Genomic DNA, 20,941 nt, shown 5'->3' on the forward strand with positions numbered 1-20,941 from the left:
ATTTGGATACGGTTCTGTGTTGTCTTGTGTTTTAACCTCCTTGGGCAGAGATCAAGTTTTCAGGAGAAGTTTGGTGACCACTGCCTTTGCTCTAGGTGCCCAGGTCCCTTCCCCTATCAGATTACTTGATTGTCGGCCATCTAGAGAACTTGGGGACCCGCACTGAGCCAGGAAGGAAGACAAGTGTGGGAGGGTGGGGAGGAGGGTGCTTCCTTCTAAGAGCTGGGTAGATCACTCAGAAAACCCTGCAGGGCAGGGGAATCTCAGAGCTGAGTAAACTGCAGCCATGGCCGAAGCCAGGCAGTCCCCAAACCCCAAGGAGATTACAGCATTGAGAACAAAACTCCCCCTACAGCAGGGGAACACTGGTGAGTCAAGGAGCTGGGATCAGGGGCCCTTTACTTCAACAAAAGATGGGTGCTGGGTTGCTCTGATTTCCTCATAGATTAGAGGAAGGGAATACCTGAGATGTGAGTCTTCCTGAAGCCCTTCCTCATCCCACTGGCCGTCACCCCCATGACTTCTTATCCTAGAAGGATGGGCTTTTTCCCAGCCTTTTCTGAGCCCTCCCTATCAGGTGGGTCCAGCAGTGAACCCGGAATACCCCAGGGGATATGGCAGTTTCCTGAAGACTGTCTGAGGCATCTCAGGGAGCAAGAGAGTGTATATCCTTGGGGAAAGGGAGGCTGACCTGGTTTCCCCCAGGGAAAGGGGGACAGACATCCCAGGACAAGACCTGGAAGTATCTCTGCCTCTTCGTGTCCCTGATCCTGCTTCTCGTGGTCATTATCTCCAGTGTGGTCCTGTCTGAAGGTAAGGCATGTGGGCCAGTGGGAACAGGGTGACCACAGGGAAGCAAGTACACTAGCTCCCAACCTGCAAAGGCAGGTCTACAAGGCCAGTGCGGGGGTGGCTGGTCTGTGTCCCTAGGGGGATCATAGTGATAACAGAGTGGAGCTCACCTGCCCATCAGTCTCAGAGGCATTTGGGAGCTCTATGGACTGAAGTCAGTCTGAATCATTGGTGAGTGTCTCCCCAAAGCTCATCCCTGATCTGGACTAAAACTCCAGGCTCCCTGCTAACAACCATAGAGAGCTAGTTCAACAGAACCTCCTAAATAGAAGTCCCGCCTCACTGCTCACTAATTGGTGCCTTAGACAAGGGCCTCTACCTCTCTCTCTGGGCCTCAATTTCTCCATCTGAAAAATGGGGGGGGGCATTTCAGAGCCTCAGAAGGCCTTGCCCTGGGAATGCAAGAAAGCCTTGGCTTTAAGGAACAGGGAGAGACCCCAGGGAAGTTCTGGGGTCCAGGATAGCTGGTTGCACCTCTCCCCAGTACTGAAGAGGACAAAACAAATGCAGAAGGAAGTCTTCCAACTCAAAGAAAAAGGTGAGTGGGGATCAGTATGTTTGGCCTCCTGCCCCTCAATTGTATCTCTTCTCTCTGCCAAGACCTTCACCAGCCGTTTCTCTTTGGGCCTCCCAGTAACTCAAGGACTAGGAGATGCTGGGCACGACCGGGACTTCATCCGGGGAGAAGTGTTCCGACAAATGAAGGCTGTACTGGCAGGCAACGGTAAGGAGAGTAGGTGGTGAGGGAAGAGGCTGTGTTCCTTTCAGCACCTGTTAACACTGGGGCTGCCCACAGCAGTGGCTCTCAGAGGGGCACCCCAAAGCCAATGGCTTTTCAGATCTTCTTAGGAAGTTCAGGTGACATGAGCAGATCATATTTGTATTGGAGGGCTCCCAGGAGAGCAAGACCTTTGAGACAGCAAGACCTCTCTGGGCTTGTGGTTGCATATGACCTTGGGCAACCCATTTAAACCATTCGGAGCCTCAGTCTCTTTCAGCTATGAAATGGGGATAATCAACAGTATTTTCTCCAAGACAGGCAGTCAGGATCCAGAGCTGCCACTTTTAATAACACACTGATGTGTTACAAAATGTGGTCGGTTCATAGCAGCATGTTACAAGTCCTGGAAAATTCTCCACAGTGCACATTTCTTGTTCCCAAACAACCATTGGGATCAGATGCTTCTGAGGGGGGTGTTCTCGGCGTCACACCTTTTTTTATATAACTTTTGTACGAGTGGATGTCATTCACAAAATATACAAGAAAGCCTCATTATTCATGTAGCTATGTTTTATAAAGTCCCTGCAAATGATAAACTGGTGCATATTGAATCATTGCTCATAGAGGGGAAATAACAGTGTTAGGTTTATTTAAGCCTCTGGCCATAATGTTTTTTCAACCAATCAAGACATAGCCCCGTTTTTGTGTGTTTCTGTTTAAATAGCTACTGTTTCATTAGCATTCAACTCATGGCCAGAGGTACTATAACTCATGTCTGAAAGAAACTTACCTAATGCACATACATTTTCTCGATAAGGCATATTGCAACCTTCGTGCTCATTTAGGAACACTGGCAGCACTTCTGCCCTATACTTGAGGGTTGAGGGTCTTTTTAATTTTATCTTGTTTTTTATGATTTTACTTATTTATTTGAGAAAGAGGGAGAGAGAGAGAGAGAGAGAGAGCGCATGAGTGGGAGGAGGGGCAGAACAACAAGCATTTACCCCACTAAGCACAGAGTCCAATGCAGGGCTCGACCCCAGGACCCTGAGACCATGACTTGAGCCAAAGTCAGACTCTAACTGACTGAGCCACCCAGGCACCCCAAGAGCCTTTTTAAACAGCAAAATCACTGACAGAATGCATAAAAATGTGAAAATCGTAGCACAAAATAGCCCATGGAAAGAACACTTGTGTACGGTCTGAGAGGTAGAACAAGAAGGCAGAGCTTTGCGTTATTTTACCTCAGACTCAAGCTTTTTGTGGCCGTATGCATCTCTGTGAGTGACAAGGAAAGCTTCATAAGTATTGATTTTGGGGTTACCAATATATTTGAGTCAGTAGGAGAATTTGCAAATATGGAATCTGCAAATAAGAAGGATTAATTTGGGGCGCCTGGGTGGCTCAGTGGGTTAAAGCCTCTGCCTTCAGCTCAGGTCATGATCCCAGGGTCCTGGGATCGAGCCCTGCATCGGGCTCTCTGCTTGGCGGGGACCCTGCTTGCCTCTCTCTCTGCCTGCCTCTCTGCCTGCTTGTGATCTCTGTCTGTCAAATAAATAAATAAATAAATAAATCTTAAAAAAAAAAAAAAAGGATTAATGTGTGTGTGTGTGTGTGTGTGTGTGTCTGTTCACTAATTGGATATAAATGAATGAGACGAGAATCCCCTCTATCACTCCTGAACCCTCGCTACCAAGTTCCTACCTAACTCTCAGGAACCACTGTAATTATATTATGTGGTTATATGTGTTTTCCCTTAGAGCACAGTTTCTTAAACTAAGCACTATTGACCTTCGGGGCTGCATCATTCTTTGCAGTGGGGGACAGTGGGGGATTGTCCTGTGGATTGTAGGATGTTTGGCATCATCTCTGTTGTTGACCCACCACATGTGAGAACCCTACCTGAGGTAAGAAAACTGAAAGAGGTCTCAGTTGTTGCTCAATGTCCCTTGGGGGCAGAACTGTCCCTGGTTGAGAATCACCACTCTGGAGTTTCTTCAAGCAAATGAGGATGTCAAACACATGTCCCTCTATTTTATACAAAAGTAAGATATTAACTCCACAGTGTTCTTTGGATCTCTTTTCCCCACCTCACAGGATATCCATAGCATTTTACTATTTCCTTCTGATACTACTCAATGATGGGAAGCACCAACTTACCAGGTAGTGAATTTCCAGATGCTGGGTGTGCTCAAAGGGAGGCCATTGGGAATGTGACCAGGGAGTGATGGGTAACACAGCTCTTCACTGGATGGAAAACTGGACATGCCAATTTTGCTAATGGCTCCATTCCCACAGAAACCTCTTGTGAGCCTTGCCCCCTGGGCTGGAAGGTCTTTCAGGGCTCCTGTTACTTCTTCTCCCTGGACAAGCTCACCTGGACCCAGGCTAATGATTCTTGTGTCCAGAAGCAAGCTCACCTGGTTGTCATCAACAGTCGAACAGAGCAGGTGGAAAAAGGGAAAACCAGAATCTTAGCAGGGTGGGGGAGGTATTATAAAAGAATTTGGGGGTTCATATTTCTGTCTCTTTTGGGATCTAGCACAACACTTCTAGTATGCTCTTCAAGACCTGCCTCCTCTTGCCTCTACCCAACCTCACTGCTATGACATGCAGGGAAGGGACTCTCTGCTCTGTGGTCCTGCCTCCAAGCTCTGATCCATTAGGTCCCTCTGCTTGGAGCACTCTTACTCTTGCTATCTGTGTGGACAGCTTTTACTCACCTGTCAAAACCCCAATGCAAACATCCCTTCTCCATATTCTCTCATGACATTATCAGAGGTTTTATCATAGAACTTCACACTGCATCAGGTTTGCCTGCTTATAAGCCTGGGGCTGGATCTAAACCATCTCAGGAACAAGGCTTGGCTCGAAGTAGGGCATCAAGAATGTCCTTGGAGTTGGGTTTCCAGCCAGAGATATTTCTATGGCCTACAGATGAAACCCCTTGTTCTGTCATGAATTGACCTTAAGAAACATTCACAGCCAGTATTTGTCCAGTACTTCTTTCTACATACATATACCTCACACAATTGATTCTTCTGATCTGGAGGATATACTAGGAGGTGGAGAATCTTCTTTGCTTTGTACAGATGGGGACACCAAGGGGTGGGTTACTTGTTTGAAGACATACAATATGCTCATAGTGGGTCTGGAGTTTACATCAGGATATAAAGTACTGTGCATGGCTGTCTCTGTCTGCTGCCCACCTGAGAGCTCCTCTGTACCTTAGTCCTCTTGAAAACCCCAGACACTCCAACCTCTGTCCTTTCAGCTTTGATGGAATTTTACGTCACAATATGCCTTTTTCCTTCTAGGACTTCCTGACAACAACTGGGCAGGTGACATCCTGGATAGGCCTTTTCAAAGAGGGCCAGAAAGGCAACCACAAGTGGATGGATGGCTCAACTCCCACCTACACGTGAGTCTCCCTGTCTGCAAGGCAGGTGCCCCTAATCATCCACGACAGTCCCCTACCCCCAAGAGACTGGCAGGGCTTTTGATGAGTGAGTTGATGACCACTCACTATTTACCTGCAGCACCTCCCAAACAACATGCCACACTTTCTACCAGACCAGCTATTGTTATTTTGTTACTTGGGGAGAGTATTCCAATTTACATGATTGAGAAATGATAGATTCAATGTTGCAGGACTTCTCAGAACCTTGAAGGTGCTAATATGCAGGTTGGGCCTCCTCAGGAGTATAACAATGCAGCAGTTGTCAACTGGATGAGTTTATAATGGACTCTGTAAGAAAGAGCCACAAACTGTGTGGCTTAACACAACAGAAACTTATTCTTTCACAGTTCTGGAGGCCAGAAGTCCCAAACCGACATGTCAGCAGGGCTGCATGTCCTTCAAAGACTGTAGGAAGGGATCTTCACCTGCCTCCTCCAGCTTCTGGCCACTCAGAGGCCCATCATTCCAATCTTGGTCTCTGGGGCCACACACTGTTCCCTTCCCCTTGTCTTCTCTTTTCTGTCCCTTATAAGGACACTTGTCATTGGATTTAGGGTTCACTCCGTTAATACAAGATGATCTCATTTCAATATCCTTCACTTAATTTCATTTGCAAAGATCTTTTTCCAAAATAAGGTCACATTCACAGATTCCTGGGGTTAGGATGTGGGCATATCTTTTTGGTGGAGACAATATTGAACCCAGATTTCTGCCTGGAGGTTACCCGCCCCACCCCACACTCTTTGTTTTTCTTTGGATGTTTCCATCTGCTAGCATCACCTTTCCCTGTCTGGCAAACTGCCCTTGATGGCTCCAGGCTAAGGGCAGAATTCATCTCCTTTGTAAACTCATCTGCTGTCTGAGCACATACAGTATATCTTACAATGCACTGGTCATCACATCCTCAGAATGTGCTCCCATTTTGCAAAAGAAGAAAACAGTGACTCAGAAATTAAGTAAGTAGCTTAGGGCAGAGCTAGATCTTGGACTGGGTAAAATCTGACTTCAGAGTAAATGCTCTTCAGAGAGGGGGAGAGGGTCCATGGGATGATGCAATCAAGAGAGTGGTCCCAGAACTTGGAGATCCTCAGCTTCTCTGAAGACTGTTGCCTACCTCCACTCTCATTTGAGATCCATTTCTCCACTCAGAAAAAAAGAAATGGGAATGGGTTGGCCAGAGGCCTACTGGAAGATGGGCTCGAGAAATGACTCTTTGGAGGCCTCAAGACCCTCAGGGCAAGGCCCTCATTCATAGAAAACAGGGCTGGGATTGCTCAGGCACTGGCCCATCTACTCAGGGATTTTGTGGGCATCTCTTTACAGCAACTGGAACTCCAAGGAACCACATGATAATATAACTGCCCCAGCCTGCATGCTGATGCAAAGCTATGGACAATGGAGTGACATCTCTTGTGAATTAGGGAGATTTGCTTTCATTTGTGAGAGGCGCCAGAACTGCTGACCCAAGCCCTTATATCCACACCCTGGGATAATGTAGATCCCATGCTACACAGCCTTTTCTTTTCTGGGTTCTGAGTTCACAACGGCAACAATAAAAGACCTTTCTCCAAAGCCTAGTATCCCTCTCTTGGCATTGTGCTTGCTCACCCTTTCTTTCCTTTCCTGATTTCTGCTGAATGGAGGAAGTACCCCAGAAGCAGGGCTCATCCCTGCAGGAGGATTATAATTCTTAATTCCCATTAAGGCCAGACTCAGCCATGATTATGCTTGGGCCAACGAAGTGTGTTGGGAATTGACATGTGCCACAAATAAGCAGGAATCTTAAGAGCTTTATGTGGTTCTTCCATCTTTATTTTGCTCTTGCCACAAGACCAGCTCTTCCCAGAGAGGGCAACTTCTTCAAATTTGCAATGAAGAAGATCCCCTCAGGCGGAGCTTCTGCTGGCCTGCAATGACCATAAACATGACAAAGACATGGAGCTCTGTGGTTATCAGACACCATGATTTTGAGGCCATGATACTTAACCTAAACTGACCAATACAGAAGACCAAGTTTCATTTCTATTCCTTCATTGGGCCCAAATCACCTGGTACCATGTATATGGTGTACTCAGAGTCTGACTCTTGTTTTCCTCTTAGAGACCTTCATTAAATTTTATGGTCTATATTGTACAGATGCAGTGGATCTCTATCCCATTTAAAAAAATCCTTCAATCCCTTAAGTGTGTCTGACCCCCTTCTGTTAATTCCAAAACCTATGTGAGTTTCCTCCACATTTGCAAGCCTGGATTCCTGAGACCGAGATCATTGAGAAGATCATTGAGAAGGCATCAGCCATTAGGAGTAGTTATGGCCATTCCCTGGACCTGGCCCAGGCTCACTTACTTATACATCTTTCACTCATGGTTACATAGACATGTCACAACAAAGCTTGGGTCTGTCGGAACAATTGTTCTCCAACAAATGCTATTTTGAATTAGGTAAAACACCAATTTGGTCCCTGCTATCTCTTTCCTTAAATCTGAAACTTTATGGGAATGAGATGCACATCTGTATCCTTGATGCAGAGAAGAGAAACACAAAATGCAATTCTCTTCTAGGACCATGGAGATGAGCTGTCAGAAACTAAGAATGGGTCTTGCTCTTTGCTCAGAAAGTTTCGCTGAAGTTCAGCTATTGTAAAAATGCAGGTAGACCAGATGTCTCATGATGATTTGGTGAAATAGGTCAAACCATGTGCTTTTTCAGGATGCATTTTGCAATTGCTGTAGTGAGTAAAAACTCATAAGTACATATAACATGGCAAACAGAGTGATTAAGAACTGGGATAGACACACCTGTTACCAGGATGCCTTCCTGGGGCTTTGTAGTTTGTGGCAGAGGGGGAGCTGATAGAACAGGTGAACAGAGCAAGATGGAGCCACTCATGTCAAGAAGTAACTTATGCCAAGCATTGACATAAGCAGCTAAGGGTGCTGCTGCTTAGACCAGATATCGCTGAAACCACACAAGCGGATGGCTTCCAGATCTGGTAACCAGCTGAACCGAGGCCCAAGACTGATTAAACTCCTTTTAAAAAGGAGCATTTTTGCAACAAACTGTCAGAAAATCCAAACGCTGCACTTTCACATCTGACCACACCAAAAAAGGCAATTGCCTGCAAAAAGTCTGCATGACTGATCTCTGAACGCAACAGAGGTCCTCCATTGTTTGAACATAATAAGCAGGAGGGCAGAGAGCTGACCCACTACAGACCAAAGACTCCTCCTGAGTGCATGCTCACAGGCTGACTTTGCATTTGGTTTCCTGACTTCTTACCCCTGTTGTTTCTGGGTTGTGGTACCACTTTGTCTTGTGCTTTGCTTTGTGTGACGTGTGTGAAGCCAAGTTAAATATGTAGTAAAATACCAGTGAATTCGGGATCCTGAAAATGTTTTACAATTATGTTAACCTTGCTTTATGACGGAATAAAGCTGACATAATGGAAAGACACAACATATGTATGTGCTTCCATAGCATGCTCATGACGGTAGGTTTGAACAAACAACTGTGGGACCTGATCCTCACTGGGGACGAGTTCAAATCCAGGAAAATAGTTTTGTCACAGTTCACCCTGACTCTGATATAATATCAATTTATTTCTCCACTCTATGCTATATCTGGCCCAAGAACTGCAAACACAAATCCATTTTCTGGAAATTAGCATTTATTTCTATGAATCATTAACTCGTATTTTCATAAAACTAGAAGAAACCTCAACTTGGTTGCTGTGTATTTAAAATTCCAGAGCCTGGAATATAGAAATCACTCAATAATGTTTGATGGACGAATGGATGGAAAAGTTCCAAAGGCATAGGGTAAGGTAGGTAGACAGTGAACTGATTCTATTCACTGGACCCAAGCTGCTACAGGGCTCTCCTCAGTGATGAAATAACAGTACTAAAAAAAAAGAAAGAAAGAAAGAAAGAACAGTACCGAGCATTTCCTGAACATTTGCTAAGTACCAGACAGCTTATACATTAGGCAGGTGCTATTACTATTGGTGTCCCCATTTTCAGACAGAGAATCAGAGAGATCCAGTCATTGCACCAAGGTCCCACAACCAGAAGTGGCTCGCCAGGATTTCCACTTGAGTCTGTCTGATGTGAGTCAGTACCCTGAGGCATAGAGCCACCCAAGCTACTACCTGCAAGTCTCTCTTTGCCTAACAATCTGTGCTAAAGAACCTCAGGAGAGCTGAACAGTTCACACTGGTGTCTAGTTAGTCTTTGTTTAAAGAAGCAAACAAAAAGCCCCCAGAGAATTCAGTGGAGGTGATGTCTTGGGGTAGCAGGAGATTAGGAGAATTGTCTGAATCCACCACTTCCAGCCCTGCTCCCATGCCTCAGAGCCCGTCTGCCAGGGCCCCTGGGCTCCCTTCCTGGAGGACACAGAGAGGTGAACTGAGTTAGGCTCATCAGGAGTCAGTCAAAGGCATGAAAGAGCACAATGGGACCCCTTCTGTGCACAGCCTGCCAATCCCAGCTGGCATACCAATCCCTAGAAGCCAAGACCATGGTCATTACTGAACAAGTCTCAAGATTTTAAGTGACAGCTGGGAACTCATTAAAAGTTGGCACACAATTCAACACCTCCACTTCCTTCGTGGAATTTAAAGAGTCCCTAAGGATTGGCCACAGACCTGCAGGCAGATGAGTTTCAATACACACCTCAAGGCTAGGTAAGTTCGGCTCACTCCAGAGGAATGGTCCCCAGAGTGTTTTACCACTTAATTTCAAGCTCAGACTTGGTGTTGCATTAGCACCAAGAGAAGTTGGTGGGAAATGGAGGTGATCATTTCTTGACCCATGCAACAGATTCTTGGAGTTCAAAGTGGCTGAGGTCTACAACACGCACCATGGCAGAACCATTGCCCACAAACCACATGGTGCCAAGTGGCTATTGTGAACACTGCATGCTGCTGGGCACAAATAGGGACAAACGTCTCCAGAGCTTTGGGAGCAGCTGAGGCTTCTAATTCCACAGTAATGGTCACTTCATTGCATTATAGTATTACCTGATAACACCTTTGATCCTTCCCCACAGACTAACAGCCCTGAGAGGGTAGGACCAGTCTGAATTAGCTTAATATTGTATGCTCATAGCTGGGCACCTAATAGGTGGTCAATAAAACTGCTGAGAAAACAAACTCACCTCTCATTACAACACTAGAGAAATTAGATGAGCTGCAAAATCCTCCTGAAATAGGAATGGCTCACCCCTAATTTATCTGAAATCGACTTTTCAGGAGTGACTATGTGACAGACGTCACAGGAACCCATCTACCCTCTTGTGTGTATCATAGCCAGTATCTCCTGTAGATGAGTTCCATCCTGTGGCAGTAGGGTTATGGAGTAGGGTCCTTTTGCTTGGATCCCTGTTTGGCTTTAAACCATCTTGAGCCACTCACTCCTCCTCTCCTGTCCAAGCCCTCTGCCACTTTGGCTTTCTTCCATTCCTGAAAGGGACAATCAAATTCCCACCTCGCATCCCCAGAACGTGCTGTTCCTTCTACCTGACACATCCTTTCCTCACACTCTACTCATAGAGGAGAAAGTCTCAACTGAAATACTCCCTTCTGCATAAAACTCTTGCAATCTTCCCTGCTTTCACAGCCCACCACCTTCCCTTCCTCACTCATCCCATATTCTTGTCTAAATTCAGCTATCTCTCTTCCACCATCTCCCCTCTACTGTCATATGCACAGAGGCAGGCATGTCAGTCCTGATCACTGTGGGCTCCCCAGGGAAGCACTCAGGCATTGTATACACAACTATTGGATACATGCTAGCTAGGGCTGGATGTCTTCTCAGCCAGAGATAAGAGTTATCTGGCCCACAGTGTTGAGGCCAGTCATGCTTATCAAACTAACCAGCTAGTGTGGTCTGTTTGACTTTACCCAGTTATCAAGGAGCAGATCAAGCATGAGGCTTCCTCCCTCCATGTACCAACAAACTGCCACCTAGCAAAATGAGCGAGGACTTCTTAAGCAAGATGATGACCAAAGATTTGGAGAGTTTTTCAGTTGACTTAACTGTCCAGTCTGTAGTTGAATATTGTGCTGTACACATTCATGGTGTTCTAGTTTGTGCTAGAGATGGAGAGTGACTGGACCTAAGTGCTAACACTTAAGGCTACCAGGCAAGGAGGGAGAGACAGGCAAATGCTGAAATCATTCATATCCTTGGAGATAAATGTCATGAAGGTGCAGTAGACTCTCAGGACGCTACAGGCCCAGTGACTTCCCTGAAACCCATGGAGGTAAAAAGATCCTAAAAGGAAATCCCCTGACATTTAATGAGTCCTGCCATGTCCATGAGCCTGGGGTCAGATGGCTTTCAACCAGTCTCCAAGTTAATGCTGGCCCCCAGATGCAGGGCACTCTCGTATTAGGGGTATTACTTTCCAATCAATCGCCTCTGGTGACTCCCTCCCCCTTTTGTTTATCTTCCAATATCAGTCTGACGTTCCCACTCTGCTTTACCTGCCCACTGGCGTCTTCTGCCCCTGTAGAGATCCAGACGTGTATAATTCTGATCTCAGGCTGATTTCATGGGTGATCGGAGTTCTTTGGTAAGTAATCAACTCACTTTAGGGTACAGGTTGAAACGGCACCTCCTCCTACTTCCCCACCATCTTGTCTCCCCCAGAGCCTGGGGTTAGATGGAAGACTCACAGGAAACTGCCTCCACATTCCTGGGGTCAGGAGTGCAGTGTCGTGTAGAGAAGTAGGTGCAAGACATTACTCTTGGTGATTGGCTGGGTCTGACCCATCTCTCCATCTGCAGCTGTGAGTAAAGATTCCAGAACGCAGCAGGGGTTGATGAATGTCTAGGGTAGGAAACAACTAGGACAATATATCTTGGTCACCCCTACATCAGACCCAGTGCAGAGAACCAGAAATGCCTGAATCCTGCCTGACAGAACAGCTGAGCAAAGCTACAAGGCACCTGTATGTATACAAAAAAAAAAAAAAAAAAAAAAGCTACAAGGCTGTGCTTCAAAGGGACTTTGGTTATTGGTCATTTTATCTCCAGTGACCACACACTGCTTGGCACACAGTAGGTGCACAAGAAATACCTGTGAGAAAAATGAAAGCACGGTGCCCACAGTTCAAGAAAAGGTGGATATGGGTGCTGAGGGTGGTAGACCACACACCTACTGTGTGCCAGGCTCTTTATACAGGTTGTGTCTCTTCCTATCATTCCACCCCATTTCATAGAAAATGAGGCCCAGAGAGGCCAAGCTCCTTATCCAGGGTCACAGCGCCCCCTCCAGGCAGGGATGGAAGAAGCGGCTGAACTGAGACTTTGCTGTGTTCTAGGTCAAATGTGTTCACACCATGCAGGGGGACTGGACACGGGGAGTGGGAGGTGAGTGGACACTGAGTTGCACTGTTCCTCAAGCGCAAGGCAAGTCTGGCTGTGGGTAACTGTGATGGCTTGGCACCGCCTCCTTCCTCTCTAAGACCTCAGCCTGGGCAGTTGGGTCCAGAGCAGGGCCATGTCTTAGAGATCCCATCTCTGGCCCAACACTTCTGCTTCTGTGGAGGCCAGACAGCAGCTCTTCTGGACCAGTCCCAGGGCCTGGGTCCCACGGTTTCCTCACTAAAGCTCTGAGAACCTGCACTTTCCTGTCTGAGAGAGCCCAGGTTACCTGTTTGTGGGGTGTGGATGGAGCCTGAGCATTGGGAATGGAGTGTGCCCAGGCCAGCACGCATGAGAATAAAGGACTATGCTCAGAGAGTAGGGGAGGGTCGCCAGCCTCCTGCTGGATTTCTTCCTCTGTCTTGTCACCTCCATCTCCAGACTTAACCATCCTCTGCACAGCCCAGCTGGGAGGCCTCAGGGAAAGTTTGGCGGCTGCAGGTACAGTGGGTCTCAGGGAAGCCTCTGGAAGTCCCCCGAGTCCCTCCCCGCCCAACTCTGAGGCCTGAGGTTGGCCCCGCCCACAAGCTGAGTCAGCAGCGCACCTCCTCCTGGGAAGCCTTTGGAATGCCACTTTGGAATACAGCTAGATAAAGTGCAGGTGCAGCCTCCCGCCCTGCCCACCCCACTTCTGAGCTCTTGGTGTTGAGTGCCAGTGAGGGGACCCCGGGCTTCCCCTGCGACGCCCCCAGACTGCTCTCGGCTGCCAACAACAGAGGCGAGTGTGTGCCCCTGGGTGTCTTTGAGGAGGAGGTGATGCAAGCGCGGGATGCAGAGAAAGACTGTGGGTAATAAGAATATTGGGGTGGATCTTGGGACCCGGAACTGGGCCCAACGAAGTCTGAAGCAAATAGTGCCTGGGCGGAGACCTCTAATCCGGAATCGCGCATCCAGGCTGGGCTGTGTGCGCGCGGGAGTCCATGAGAGTCCTGTGCACTTTCTGGCTGTCTCTGCAGATCTCAGCGGGAAGGTTGTGTGTCAGAGACACCAGCGTTAGTCACCATCTTCCTGCTTGTGCTGTGTCCTACTGTGAGAGTGTAGGTCTGTGTGCACCTGCAGCTATGCCTGTGTCCAAGACTCTGCTGTTGTGTGGGTCCATCCGCGCAGCGAGGTCTCTGCATCTGTGTGAGTGTGCAGGGCTGATGGCAGGGCTCAGGTGCCTGTGGGCCTGCTGGGTGCCTATCTGGTGTGAGAGCTTAAGGCAGCTGCACCTGTGGGGATGGGTGGCAAGGAGAATGCAGGTATGTGGAGGTGTGGGACCGCCCACAAGGAGGTGTTTGTGAGACACAGGGGGCACCCAGATCCCAGTCTGTGAGACAGGAGGCCACCCACCCCTGAGAAGAGCTGTTGTGAGGTGCTTCTCCTTCTGTTCTTACACACACTTGGGCAGAGGCTCAGTGTCTGCCCTGGAAGGCACAGGTAGGCTTAAGGGCAGGTGATGGGTTCTTCCTCTGCCCTCTGGCCCTAGACACTCACTCTCTGTCTTTCTGGGGATGGGCTGGGCTGTGAATCAAGGGAGAGACAACTCAGAAGTAAAGGAGCGCCGAGGAAGCCTCGTTTGCTTTCTAAAAGAAAAAAAATGGGCCCAATTCACATAATAAAGAATTAACCTTTTTGAATTGTTCAAATCATAGGCATTTGGCACATTGACAGATGTTGTGCAATTACCACTCCTTTCTAGCTGTCAAATATTTTCATCACCCAAAAGGAAACACTGCCTTCATTAGTAGTCACTTCTCCATCCCCCCCTGCCCAGGCTCCAGCTTCCCCCAACCCCTAATCTACTTTTTGTGTCTATGAATTTGCCTATCCTTGGTATTTCATATTAACGGAAGCAGACAATCCTTTCTTCAGACAACCTTTCTTGCCTGGCTTTATTTCACATAGCAGAATGTTTTCAAGGTTCATTTATGACGCAGCATGTGTTCCTTCTTTGTTGTGTAAAAAACACACAACAGAAAATTTATGACCCCAACCATTTAAAAAAAATTTTTTTTTATTTTTTATAAACATATATTTTTATCCCCAGGGGTACAGGTCTGTGAATCACCAGGTTGACCCCAACCATTTTAAGTATGCAGTTCAGTGGTGTTAAGTGTATTCACGTTGTTGTAATTGATCTGCAGAACTCAGGTCACCCTGCAAATCAGAAACTCTATACCCATTAGACAAAACTCTCCATTTCCCACTCCTTGTAGCCCTTGGCAACCTCCATTCTACTTTGTTTCTATGGATTTGACTGATTTAGGGACTTCAGATAGGTGGGATCATACAGGATTTCTCCTTTCTCGGGACTGGCTGATTCCACATAGTATAAAGCTTCATTGGTGTAATAACCTGAGGCAGGATTCCCTCCCTTTCAAGGCTGAATGATATTCCATTGTACGGATATCTCACAACTTGTTTATCCATCCATCCACCAATGAACAATGAGTTTTTTTCCCACCTCAGGCCTTTGTGGCTAGTACTGTTCTGAGCAGGAGACAAATATGTCTCTCAGACTCTGCTTATGCCACTTTTGCATATCCATCCAGAAGTGGGATGCCTGAGGCATAGGTAGTTCTATTTCTAATTTTTAGTTTATGAATGGAAAACTATTCTTACGGTTTTCCATACTGTTGCATGACTGTGCTGTCCCACCAACAATGCACAGAGTTCCAATTTCTCCACTTCTAGCACAACTGAGTGCCATTTAGGACATTCCCAGTGTTGGGCCACCAGCATCTCTGTTTAGGTCCAAGACATTTCGCCACCCCTGAAGGAAATCTACAACCCATTAAAATTCAATCCCATTCCATCCTCCTCCTGGTCCCTGGCAACCGCTAATCTGCTTTCTGTCTCGATGCGTTTACCTATTCTGCATATTTCAAATAAATGAACTCATACAATATGTGCTCTTTGCGGCTGGCTTCTTTCACTCAGCATATTGTCTCAGCATGTTGTAATGTGTGTCAGTACTTCATGCTTTTGTATGCCTCAAAGATACTCCATCATACGGATATACCACTTTTTGTTTATCCATTCATCGGTTGATCCATCCTGCATTGTTAAAAAGGTGTTGCATTTTTGCATCACGTCTGTTGGTGGCATAGAGAGGAAGACAGAGAGCCAGAAAGACAGAGAAGTAACCCAGGATGGAGCAGATGCTTGGAAGGAGAGTTGTCCTCACAGGGAGCTGGGGCAGATGTGAGTCTGTTGCCTCTTAGAGAAGGGTATGAGAGATCCCACAGCTGTGAGCCTTGGTTGCTCCACGAAGCAGGCAGTTGGGGACGGGAGAGTGGGTACGGCTTGAGGAGATTCAGTGAATTGCACTGGTACCTGACCAGAGATAGAGTGCCCAGCAGGGGTTGGAGAATGTGATCTGATGATGCTGGTCAGTGCCACATCCCTGTGGGGGACTCAAACAAGTAGGACCACACAGCAACATTAGTACCTAAGAGCTGAATATGCACACCTCACCTTAGTGCCTCTACAGCCCTGTGGAATAAGGAATATTATTCCATGTTCCCAGAATGCCAGTAGGGACAATGCTGACAATTAAACAGAGCCTACATCCTCTCCATGCCACACAGGAGAGGTGCCCTCCAGCTGACGATAGCAATTAGGGAGTAGTTTGCACTTAAAATTGGGAAGGATTTGGAATCACAGAGTTGGAGAAAAGCATGAAGTGGCCAGCATGCTCAAAGGCAGGAAAGACAGGTGGTGTGCATGGAGTCAATAATAGTAATAACAGTAGTTGTAATTATTATTATCAGCATTATTTTTTACTGCATTCTTACTATGCTCCAGGGCCTGCCTTACACACCTGAGGCTCATGATCTTCTGTGAATCCCCCTCAGTTCCCAGGTGCTCTGACAGTCATCATGAACGTCGGGTGGCGGAGGGACTGCTCATGTTTTGCAGGGTGAGGGCTCCTTGCCCCCACCCCCAGAAGTCCTCCTGGGCCAGGCTCAGTTTGGACCCGGAGCTCCTGCCCACCAGGCCGCCTTCGCTCTCTGCCCACCCAGGGATGGCCGCCACTCTGGCCCTAAACCACAGCTCCGTGTCTGAATTCATCTTCGTGGGCTTCTCCACCTTCCCACCTCATCTCCTGCCCATCTTCTTCCTGCTGTTCCTGCTCATGTACCTGTTCACGCTGCTGGGGAACCTGCTCATCATGGCCACTGTCTGGAGCGAGCGCAGCCTGCACACACCCATGTACCTCTTCCTGTGTGCACTGTCCATCTCTGAGATCTTCTACACCTTGACGATCACCCCGCGCCTGCTGGCCGACCTGCTCTCCTCCCGCCGCACCATTGCCTTTGCAGCCTGTGCCAGCCAGATGTTCTTCTCCTTCACATTTGGCTTCACCCACTCCTTCCTGCTCACCGTCATGGGCTACGACCGGTATGTGGCCATCTGCCACCCATTGCGCTACAGCGTGCTCATGAGCCCCCAGGGCTGCACCTGCCTGGTGACCTGGTCTTGGGCTGGTGGCTTAGTCCAAGGGATGGTGGTGACCACAGCAATCTTCCATCTCACCTTCTGTGGACCCAATAAAATCCAGCATTTTGGATGTCATGTGCCCCCTCTCTTGAAGCTGGCCTGTGGAACTGATGTACCAATAGTGGCCCTGGGTGTGGGGCTGATGTGCATCACTGTATTGTTGGGCTGCTTTCTCCTCATCCTCCTCTCCTACACATTAATTGTGGCCGCCATCTTGAAGATCCCCTCTGCTGAGGGCAGGCACAAAGCCTTCTCCACCTGTGCTTCCCACCTTATTGTGGTCATTGTGCATTATGGCTTTGCCTCTGTCATCTACCTCAAGCCCAAGGGTCTTCACTCCCAGGAAAGTAAGACCCTGATGGCCATCACCTACACGGTCCTCACGCCCTTCCTCAGTCCCATCATCTTCAGTCTCAGGAACAAGGAGCTAAAGACTGCCATGAGGAAGACTTTCCTCAACAAACTCTATTCCTCCAGCATCTAAGTGGCCAGTGTGAAGGTGGTGTTAGAAGAAGGTAGAAGGATGACCATATCCCCATCTGTACAATGGGGTTAACAGTGACTACCGAGTATGATTGCTAAAGAAGTGTGACGGCACGCAGGACATAGCAGGTGCTCAATAAATGTGAGCCTTACTTCTTCTTCCTCCTTTGATTTGTGTCTTGGATATTAGTTTTATTTGTAATCAAACAGCTTTCCTGAGATATAATGCACATGCCATTAAATTTACCCATTTAAAGTACACAATTCATTTGGTCTTTAGTATACTCAGAGTTATGTGATCATCACGACCATCAATTTGAAACATGTTTGTCACCCCAAAAGGAAACCCCCACACATTCAGTCTCCAATTCTCAGTAAATTCCCATAACCCCTAGCTGTAGGAAACCACTTTTTTTTCAGAAAATATTGTTTAAAAATGTTTAAATGATGTATAGTTGTCACACAATGCTACCTTAGTTTCTTTTATTTTCTTAATATAGTGTTCCATTATTTTTTGTTTGCATATAACACCCATAGCTCATCGCAAAATGTGCCTTCCTTAATACCCATCACTTGGCTTACCCATCGCCCTACCCCTGTCTTCTCAGACCCCTCAGTTTCCTGGTGTCCATAGTCTTTCATGGTTCACCTCTCCCTCTGATTTCTCCCCCTTCATTTTCCCCTTCTTTCTCCTAATTTTCCACATATAAGTAAAATCATATATTGTCTTTCTCTGGATTATGCTAAGTTACATTAATTTCGATTGTACAACATAGTGATCTGACGCCACACAATGCCATTCAAATACGATTGCCTACATTCCCTACGCTGTACTTTTCATCCCCATGACTTGCTCATCCGCTTTGCCTGTTTGGAACATTCATATAAATGGAATTACATTAGGTCGTCTTTTTGACTGAGTTCTTTCACTTAGTACAATGTGTTCAAGATTCCTTCATGTTGTAGATATATGAGACCTTCTTTCCTTTTTATTGCCAAATGCTATTCTATTGTATGGACATACAAAATATTTCCTTTCTTTCTTTTCTTTAATTTAAATTTTAGTTAGTTAACATCCAAAGAAATTTTGGTTTCTAGAGTAGAAGTGGTTCTTCTCTTAACGTACAACACCCAGTGCTCATCACAAGGGTCCTCTTTAATATTCCTCAGCCACCTAGCCCATCCCTCACCCACCTCCCTCCATCAGCCCTCAGTTTGTTCTCCATCATTAAGAGTCTCTTATGGCTTGTTTCCCTCTCTCCTCCCCACCCCTTTCCATACTTTCATGTTTTTTTTTTTTTCTTAAATTCCCTATACGAGTGAAATCATATGGTATTTGTCTGTCTCTGACTTATTTTGCTTAGCATAATACCCTCTAGCTCCATCTATGTTGTTGCAAATGGCAAGATTTCACATTTCTGATGACTGAGTAATATTCCTGTGTATATGTACATACCACATCTTCCTTCTCCATTCATCACTCAGTAGACATTGGGGCTCTCTGCATAGTTTAGCTACTGTTGTTAATGGGACACACTGTATTTCATCTGTTTCTTTTTCGCTTGCTGAACTTCTCAGTTTTTCCACTTTTTACCATTTTGAATAATACCACTAGGAACATTTGTGTACCCTTTTTTAAAACACATGGTTTCATACTGCTGCATAGATACTAAGGAGTGGATTTTTTTGGATCCAATGGTAGCTCTACGTTTAATTTTTCAAAGCAAGTTCCAGGCTGTTTCCCAAAGTGGCTGCACCCATCTATATTTCCCCCAGCAATGTAGTAGGATTCAAATTTCCCCACATCTTTGCCAACATTTGTTATTACCTGTCCTGTTAGTTATAGCTATCTATAACTAACTTTTTAAAGTGGTAAAAAGTGGTATCTCATGTTGGTTTTTATTGAGAGTGGTAAAAAGTGGTATCTCATGTTGGTTTTTATTTGCATTTCTCAGATAAGTAATGGTGTTCTGCATCTCATCACATGCTTTTGGCCATTTCTATGTGTTCTTGGAGAAATATTGCTGAGATATGTCACCTATCTTTAAAATTGGCTTGTTTATCTTTTTGTTAAAGATAATTCATTATATCTTTAATGTAATAATTGTAATAATTCATTATAGTTTCTAGTTATAAGCCCCTTATCAGATATGTGAGTTTCAAGTATTGTCTCACATTCTATAAGTTGTCTGCTCACTCTCTTGTTAATCTTCATAGCACAGAACATTTTAATTCTGTTGACATCCAATTTATGTATTTGTTTCCTTCATTGCTTATGGTTTTGGTGTCATGTCTAAGAAATGGTTGGTTAATCCAAGATCATGTAGATGCACAGCTATGTTGTCCTCTAAGAACATTATAGTTTTAGCTCTTACATTCAGGCCTTTGATCTATTTTGAATTAATTTTGTATATACCATGATGTAGGGGCTGAATCTAGGACTTGACTGGTTCAGTGTGGTTGCATTCTCCTTGAAACTGACCCTGTGTGAACTTCCATCAATGCTCCCAGCCTGTGATTATATAATATTGTGGGGAAAAGGGAGTCACCGTATGTGTGTGGGCATATATATTATTCAGACTCAATTAGCTAACAGGAATATTATTTCTGGCTCTTGGGCTGCTGGTATGGCAATGGTAAAAACTAATAATAGTTACCATATGAGTATACACTACATGTTGGGTATCATACTACATTCAACACTTTTAACATAGTGTCTTTTTATTCCTAAAAACTTGTAAAGAGGAAGTAAAAAGGCAATTTGTTCCAACAACAACAAAAAATGGCTTGTTATTTATAATTTCCCAACCTTTGAAATTGTAAGTAGAGACTTATTTCTAAGTGGAACATTTGGTATGAAGATGTATGGAAGGGAGGGGAGAGAGATTTCCATAAGTTAGCAGTGGAACAGAGAGAGATATCCACATAAGAAAAGGAAAGAAGTGGTGGCTGCACCTGACAGGGCTGCAGACTCTGCTGTGTGGGGAAGGGGACAGTGGGAGAGAGGTGAAAATCTTATTGCTTGTAATGATGGTGTCTTTAGGGAAAGAGAGAGCTGATAGCTCAGAGCCTGGTAAAGAAAGAGATGGAGAGAGCACAGGCGTTAAAAGCCATTTTAGGAGGAGTTTCCATGTGACATCAATTGTAAGGCTTCTTCTTTATTTGCCTATGAAACCTTTAGTAATGTGTCATTGTCATGACCTCATTGAGCTGAATCTGTCTGGTGAATGCCTCTCTACTGGAACTAACTAGAAAGTAGACATAAAAAGATGGAAAAACATTCCATGCCCATGGACTCAAAAAATATGGATCATTAAAATGCCTGTGTTGCCAGAGTAATCTACACTTCCAATGCCATCCCGGTCCAAATACTACTGACAATTTGCAAAGTGCTGGAACAAACAGTCCTAAAATTTGTAAAGATTTAGGAACCAGAAAAGACCCTGAATCTCCAAGGAAATGTTGAAAAAGAAAAACAAAGCTGAGGGCAACAGGTTGCCTGATTTCAAGCTA

The 20,941-nt window shown here is 45.9% G+C and overlaps 1 protein-coding gene across 4 annotated transcripts; it reads left to right on the forward strand.

The window, feature by feature from the left end:
* Positions 1-223: 223 nt before the first annotated feature.
* LOC309847552 (olfactory receptor 10H2-like) lies at positions 224-20,211 on the forward strand. Of its 4 annotated transcripts, none has more exons than XM_082698071.1 (7): positions 224-368; positions 706-813; positions 1,337-1,390; positions 1,487-1,576; positions 3,872-4,023; positions 4,891-4,994; positions 6,357-8,486. In XM_082698071.1, the coding sequence occupies exons 1-7, from the start codon at positions 287-289 to the stop codon at positions 6,493-6,495; spliced, it is 729 nt and encodes a 242-aa protein (XP_082554197.1). In that variant the 5' UTR covers positions 224-286; the 3' UTR covers positions 6,496-8,486. The 4 variants fall into 4 exon arrangements, with proteins under 4 accessions (XP_082554197.1, XP_082554198.1, XP_082554196.1 ...); XM_082698072.1 differs by lacking the exon at positions 6,357-8,486 and adding an exon at positions 16,300-16,384 and having other exon boundaries at positions 243-368; XM_082698070.1 differs by lacking the exons at positions 224-368; positions 3,872-4,023; positions 6,357-8,486 and adding an exon at positions 16,300-20,211.
* The last annotated feature ends 730 nt before the right edge of the window (positions 20,212-20,941 follow it).

Source organism: Mustela nivalis, assembly GCF_964662115.1.
Source record: "Mustela nivalis genome assembly, chromosome: 1".
Lineage (NCBI taxonomy): Eukaryota > Metazoa > Chordata > Mammalia > Carnivora > Mustelidae > Mustela > Mustela nivalis.

Bases quoted from the DNA above. Each gene is read 5' to 3' on its own strand.
- LOC309847552 (XM_082698070.1), top strand. From the start codon at position 4,973: ATGGCTCAACTCCCACCTACAC. The intron at 4,995-16,299 runs GTGAGTCTCCCT...AATCCCCCTCAG, and splicing joins GGCTCAACTCCCACCTACAC to TTCCCAGGTGCTCTGACAGT.